The sequence below is a fragment of the Penaeus chinensis genome, chromosome 29, assembly GCF_019202785.1.
Source record: "Penaeus chinensis breed Huanghai No. 1 chromosome 29, ASM1920278v2, whole genome shotgun sequence".
In the NCBI taxonomy this organism is placed as follows: Eukaryota; Metazoa; Arthropoda; class Malacostraca; order Decapoda; family Penaeidae; genus Penaeus; species Penaeus chinensis.
This window is the reverse complement of record NC_061847.1, coordinates 17,309,101-17,316,600: the sequence shown is the minus strand read 5'-3', so window position 1 is coordinate 17,316,600 and position 7,500 is coordinate 17,309,101. Positions and strand designations below refer to the sequence as shown.

Below are 7,500 nucleotides of genomic sequence, written 5' to 3'. Positions count from 1 at the left end.
AGAGAGAGAGAGAGAGAGAGAGAGAGAGAGAGAGAGAGAAGAGAGAGAGAGAGAGAGAAGAGAGAGAGAGAGAGAGAGAGAGAGAGATTAAGAGAGAGAGAGAGAGAGATTAAGAGAGAGAGAGAGATTAAGAGAGAGGAGAGAGAGAGAGATTAAGAGAGAGGAGAGAGAGAGAGAGAGAGAGAGAGAGAGAGAGAGAGAGAGAGAGAGAGAGAGAGAGAGAGAGAGAGAGAGAGAGAGAGAGAGAGAGAGAGAGAGAGAGAGATCCATGAATAAAGAAGACCGAAGCCACAAAATAGAAATAAATAAAATTAGAGACCTAGTATAAGGATGAAAAAAACAGCAAGAAAGGGAAAGAAAGAGACTGAATTGGAGAAGAGAGAATACAAAACAAAGAAAACAGAAAGACAAACGAAGACTAAAAAAGAAAAGCGACAGGAAAAATAAAATAGAAAGATGGGTAGCGATACAAAGGATAAAAATGGCAATGACACACTCTGCCAAGTTCGCATTTCCACAGGGGCTGCGTGTGACATGTACCCTTTCATTACTACGGAGGTGCTTACGTTCCCCTTCCGTCTCTCTCTTTGTATTTATCTGACTGTCCAGTCCAAGGGAATGGAAGGAAAAGAGGGAGAGGGAAAGGGAATTGGAAAGGTGAGAGAGAGAGAGAGAGAGAGAGAGAGAGAGAGAGAGAGAGAGAGAGAGAGAGAGAGAGAGAGAGAGAGAGAGAGAGAGAGAGAGAGAGAGAGAGAGAGAGAGAGAGAGAGAGAGAGAGAGAGAGAGAGAGAGAGAGAGCGCAAAACAGATAAGGTGTTGGTGGGCGCACCACACCGGGCGCCAATTACCCGCCTTGTCACTGCATCGCCGACAGCAGAGACACACGGTGAGGCAGACAGTTCCCAGCCCTAATAAGTTCACGTATGTCATAATAATATCCGCAACCGCAATATTATGGCAAATTATCCCAAAATGTAGAGTAGGAGCACATTATTGAAATATACGCGCGGCGGTGACATGTAGTTAGAGCGAGGGCGCCACCGCACTCGCGGCCAGAGGAGCGGCTGACTCCCATGCTCGCACTACTCGGCGGCGAACCAGGTTTAGGAATGCAGGAGCTACCGAAATCGAAGAAACTGAGAAAGAAAAGTGTTCCCAAGAAAGATCGAAAAATAAGAAAAAAACACTCGGGGGAAAAGGCAGCATTGGATGTGCTTCCACAAGCCCTTGTAGATTCCTATTCATAGAGGAACCACTGTACAGGGCATGCACGCAGACCTAGCTCAGAATACTTACCCATACTGTTGGTGTATGTGATGTTGTGACTCATGGGGTCTGACATAGGCGGCGGTAACGTGGCGTTGTTGAGGAGGACGCCCCTGGGCACGGGCGCCGCGGGCGTGGCGGTGGAGGCGTCGTGGGGAGGATAGAGGGCGTGCGGGTGGTGGAGAGGGGGTCCATGCCCATGAGCGTGGGTGGGCGAGGCACTGTGGGCTGCCATGGGCGTGTGCGGCGCCTGGGTGTGGTGGGGGTTGGGCAGCCCTAAGTACTGCACCACCTCCTGCCACCGCTCCATTTCCCCGCTCCGGACCAGGCTGCCCAGCCGACCCTGTGGAAGAGAGCGCTCGCGTTAGCTTCGGACACTTCTTAAGGAAATAATTAGAGCTAGACTTACAGCTGGAGGATGATATTTGCAACTAGGACACATTGATGACGACCTTCGACAAAAAAACAAACTGGGGTCAAACACCCACCAAATGAAAATATACACAAAGGTAGCGCACAATAAAACAAAAGAGATAATAAACCGTAATTAAGCGCAGGCGGAATGAAAGTTCGATTGCACTGAAACAAAAGGATTAAAATGACCCCCTGATACTCACTCGAATCTGCCATTATTGGATCGCAGTGAAAGTGAATATCGATAAAATTTAAGTTCAATACATGCGGACTCCTTCCACGCGGAAAATGGAATGACGTAACAAGTCCGCGCCGGGAGGATGCCAAGCGCTGGCGGTCGATCCTCCCGCGCTTGTCTGTATATCTGTTTGTCTGTCTGTCTGTCTGTCTCTGTCTGTCTGTCTGTCTGTCTGTCTATCTGTCTCTCTGACTGTCTATCCGTCTGTCTGTAACAATAATAGTAATGATAATGATGGTGATGATATTTATAATGATAATAATAATGATAATAATAATAATAATAATAATAATAATAATAATAGTGATAGTAATAGTAGTAGTAGTAACACTAATAACGATGAAGGTAATAATAACAAAAACAATATGATTATGATGATGATGATAACACTAATATTAGTAATAATAACAATAACAAAACAAATCAACAATAATGACAACAATAATAACAATTATTATTATTACAATCAGTCTAAACAAAAAATTGAAGTATCACCAACAAGGCAAAAAATATAAATTGTTTTAAAGCATTACTAATCAACATCCAAGTCCCCAATTATTTTACAGAATTTACTTGAATATCACTCAAACATTTCATTTCATATTGAGTGGGACCCTTAACCATGAAGATAGTAACCGTAAAGGTAACGACAAAGTTTGTCACAATGGCAGCAATACGAACAACAGCAAAACAACAAAGATAACAACTCCAGAAATGCTAAATTCTGTATTTTTCCAAGAGGATGTTCTCCTCGAATTTAACGGTGGTAAGCAATGCTAAATAAATGTCCTAACCAACAGACGAAGCTAAATACACATATACGGAGCCTGTGTAACAATACATACATATCTGCAGTCCCAGTGAGCCTACACAGCGCAACGATCTGCTTCCTCCTTTCCACTTCCTCTACGCGCAAGCAGCCCCGCCCCTTCCCCACCCCGGGTCTCGCCAGCCGAAGGAAGACGAAGGCGCAGGCGGCGGGATCCCGAGGGCGCGGCCAACTCTTGTATCACATCCCGACGCTGGCGATCTCCTGCCTGCTCCTCCCTCCCACCTTTAATTTATTTTACGCTCTTTTCCCTCTCGTCATTTTGGTCTATCTGTCCAACTTTTCATTTATTTCCCATTCTCTTCTTTCCCAAGCGTCATTTAAGCCCGCGAAGCCCCCCGCCCCCGCCCTGCGCCTCCCTGCCTCTACCCGTGGGCGAGCGCGGTGGAGCGTGGGCGTGAGTCAATTAATAAGGCGTCTGCGGTGAGCGTCGTGGTCACGTCGCGACACGCTCGACCACGCCCCACAGACCCTGACAAATGTCTAATTTCGGCCGAGGTGACAGAAACTCGCGGACCAATTTGTGTTGCGGTGGCCCCGTCCCCTCCCCGCCTACTCCCCCTCCCCTCGGCTCCTCTTCCCTCCCCTACAAGGTGCCAAGACCGGGTCTTGCGCGGGAGGACGAGCTCCCGAGTCGTCCTTCAGCTCGCGCCTCTCCCGCTGCGGCAAGCGGGAACGAAGCGCAAGAGATAGCTCGGGGCGCCGTGGCCTCGGCGAAGAGGATCTGCGCGCCGTTAAAACGAAAACCGCATCGTACAATTGACGTAAACCGCACCATTAAACCATTAGAGAGAACGGCTGGGCCCTTTCGCACGCATACGCACACTTGGGTGCGCACACATGCACACGCGAACGCACACACTAGCCCATGCGAACATGAACGCCATTCGCAAGCAATCTTTGCTCTCGTCCCTGACAAGAAAAAAATGCTAATTCGAATAATATTAGATTATACATAGAAGACTGGACATCAAAAAAACATAAAATAACATAAAACATAAGAAGGGGGGGGGGGGGGCGAAAGACAAGAAGCTTAGCTTCAAAGCGAATCAGAAAATGACCCTCAACTCGCACTCCCGTCATTACCTGTAATACGAACCGACCCCCCCCCCCCCCGCAGCTAACGTCCCCTCCACACAGCATACTAGCCTTATAGCGCCTCACACTCACGCCAATCGGTTCGTGCCATCTCGCGGCTCTCGTGCTCCCTCTCTAGTCGCGAAGGTCGTCAGGAGAGCCATTCTGCCTACGCCTGCCAGAGCTTCTAACGAACACCTGCTTCCTGCACCTGCCCACTAGAGCTGTATCGTGCCTGCGACCCAAACGCTGGACGCCGTATTCCCGTGATGAACACTCAGAGCTCGTTTCTGCAGCGGCAACAACACTTTCAATCTTCTGTTCACATATTTATAGTTGTTCGCACGCCAGCTCTGCGCTCCCGGAGGTTGCGTGTTGGGCGGCGACGCAGCTCCCACGACTGTAACAGATATCAGGATGACATTCTCTCATCGGAAGTTACGTCACTTATGCTGATGTATCTAAAGCCTTATATTCGTCTGTATGTCTGCTAATAACTACTGTATACCTTACTCTTAATTCCTTAGTGTCTCTCTGTCTGTCTCCTTCCCTACTCCTCCCCCTCCACAAAATTACAATTCCCCATACAAAATAAATCAAAAATTCTATCGTGAAAACGCGCGGCATAACATAAATATCTATGCACACGTCACTATTGGCATCCTTGGCGCCGAAGGAGGTAGCGCGCTACGTCTTCCTTCGCTCGGAAATCCCTCGCATCCGCATCGCCTTGCCCTCCTCCGTCTGCCAGCATCAGTCGTTCCTATTCCGCGCTTCGTCTCTCATCATTATCATAATAAGAGGGGAGAGACGCGGCCAGAGAGCAGGCGCGGAGTAGAGGCCGCCGCGGGCCGGAGAATTCAATGCGGCAGTAGCGAGTCATCCGGGATAATTTATGGCAGGTCCGCTCCCCGCCCATGGCATATATATCTCGGCCCTCTAAACCTACAGCCGTCTCCTCCCCCTGACACTACTGGAATTCAACCGATATTTCAGTGTCATCAACTATTCCTCAGGTGTTGGGCCGCTTCTCCATCGCTCTTCTGTTTGGTGCTGTCGCCAAAGAATTTTTCACTTCCTTACTCTCATTTTGTATTATTATTCCTATTTTCTTCAACGATCTGATATGAAGTAGAATGCAAATTCCTGCAAACGGGTTTGGCTCTCCCAGACAACTTTCACGTCTATCCGAAGAAATATGACTTTGTTGGGGATATTTTAGATTACTTACAAACGGTTTTCATTATAATCATTTTCATTGTAATTATAATGTCAATACTACTAACAAAATGATAATATCAATGTCGTAATAATAAGCACATCACTCCTACTCCTAATCCTCCATCTATATATTCACCATCATATGCACTTTCAGCCTTCTTCAAATTCACTATCAACAGCGACCAGGTCTGACGTGACCGCGCTCCGTGCACGCGAGCCGCAGGTTTCGTCAGCTGCATCGCTTCGTCCGGCGGCGTCGGCAGCATCCGAGTTGCCCAAGGCGCGATTCGGGACGGAACGTGAGGGCGACTGTGTAACATGGGAACTCGCGCTCGCTCTTTCTTTGCCAACCTTCGCATTCTCTCACTCTTATCTTGCGTCTGAACACCGTGTTTGGCTCACTCTGTTATTCTGGGAACGTTTGTTTCCCTCTAAAAGTCTGCCACTTTACCAGTGTCCGTTTCTCATATTTGTCTATATATCCTTATCCTATTCAGTCCCCGATGCTTAGCCGATTTCTTATCTGTTCTGATTCCGTATATATCTTTAATGAACTCCCAATTACACCTGTTTCCTAATTCCTCTGATTATTCAAGTCTATCCGTATCTGTCTCTCACCACCTTCACCACATTCGCCACGACCACGGCGCTGGGACGGTCAGGCGCCCCGCACTCTGGGTGGTGTAATGGAGCAGGATGAGCAAAACGGGACATGTACATTTTATACATCATTAATTTGGCTGTGGGAATCTCCCCCGGGAGGGTGGGGAGAGGGCGGGCGCCTCCATTAAGACTAAAGCGTCTATAGGGTCGAAAGCTTGGAGGGCGAAGGCGGGAGGGACGTCCTTGCGGCTTTCCCCTCCGCCCGCTGCTTGGAGGAGTCGGGCGGGCGCGGGTGACGGCGGAGATTCGTCTGTGTCGGCCGCGCATTCACAACCTGACGTAGACGGATTCCTTCACCTGACGGAGACGAATACGGCCGCCGAGGCTGCAACAAGCGCCGCGGGGGACGCTCACGGCCCAGCACTCCCCCTCCCTCCCTCCTCCCAGCCCAAGGGCCGCACTATCCTTCCCTCCCGCATCCGCGTGGCCACCACAGCTGTTTATACAGACACAGCAACAGAAGCCATTAATACGACTGAAAAAATCGCATGACAACCTCCGGACGATGGTGGCATTCCGTCAGCCCTGCACTTGCGAACCCGAGCTGCGCGCTAGACATTCGCACGCTACCACGTGGCAGCCAGTAGCGACCCGCAGCTACCCGAGAGGGAGAGAACAGAGCACCACAGCAGCCGCAAGACACCATTGGACAAAATCGATGCCAAGCAGATGCTAAGAGAAGGAAGAAAAACGTGGCTGTAGACCAACCAAGAAAGAGAAATGAGCAAATGACGTCCACTGATACGATGCCCATAAAAAATCGTCCGTGTATCCTCAGAGACTTCAAAGATGTAGAGACGCATGGAAGAGCTGTACCTGTTTTTTGTTCCTTTGGCAATAAAATGCGCAAAGTTAGCAGAATATTCTCGTTCATTAATCCGCTCCCTTCACGATTGCTGGCAAGGCGTGAAAGATTTGAGTCAGGCAGTGTGGGCCGGGCATGCATACAAGCAAACAGGTTAAATAACGGACAACCTCAACGCTTGAAAATACCCTTACGGTGTTGTCGAGTCCCATCACTTTTCTAAAATATACTAATTGCTCCGTAAAAGAAAAAAAAAAAAAAAATCATTATATATATATATATATATATATGTGTGTGTGTGTGTGTGTGTGTGTGTGTGTGTGTGTGTGTGTGTGTGAGTGTGTGTGAGTGTGTGTGAGTGTGTGTGAGTGTGTGTGAGTGTGTGTGAGTGTGTGTGAGTGTGTGTGTGTGTGTGTGTGTGAGTGTGTGTGAGTGTATGTGAGTGTGTGTGTGTGTGAGTGTGTGAGTGTGTGTGTGTGTGTGTGTGTGTGTGTGTGTGTGTGTGTGTGTGTGTGTGTGTGTGTGTGTGTGTGTGTGTGTGTGTGTGTGTGTGTGTGTGTATTCACAAAAAGTTGTAATAACCTATTCACTGGCAATACTGTAACCATCCTCCTACTAGCTTCTATAACCTCATTACCATAAATATCGCAAATCGCCTATCAAACGCAGTCACATAACTAAAACCCAGTGATGAAAAAGAACACTTGCAAAGACACCCAAATCCCAAACATAAGCACACAACTCGAGCCAGCGACGGGCCGATAGGTCTCCCAACTGGAGCAAAAAGAGCGTCCAATTATGCGCCTCTTTGCTCGGCTCTGCACACGCTATGTTCCGCCCCCAGTGACACATTTAACAATTTGTGAAAAACATAAAAACACGAAAACAATGTGTGCCTTGGTCTGAATGCTTTGGAAAACAAAGTGATTCGCCTTTCACTTAACGCATGTAATTACTGACTGGAAGGGTTGGTTACAGGCCATGACT

The 7,500-nt window shown here is 48.4% G+C and overlaps 1 protein-coding gene across 6 annotated transcripts in view; it reads right to left on the bottom strand.

The window, feature by feature from the left end:
• The window catches only part of LOC125040884 (segmentation protein cap'n'collar-like), a 106,098-nt gene that overhangs the window by 29,205 nt on the left and 69,393 nt on the right, over positions 1 to 7,500 (bottom strand). For all 6 annotated transcript variants that reach the window (XM_047635656.1, XM_047635655.1, XM_047635658.1 and 3 more), the window contains exon 2: positions 1,297 to 1,609. In XM_047635656.1, coding sequence (XP_047491612.1) covers positions 1,297 to 1,609 — 313 coding nt within the window. The remainder of the gene's footprint in view (positions 1 to 1,296; positions 1,610 to 7,500) is intronic.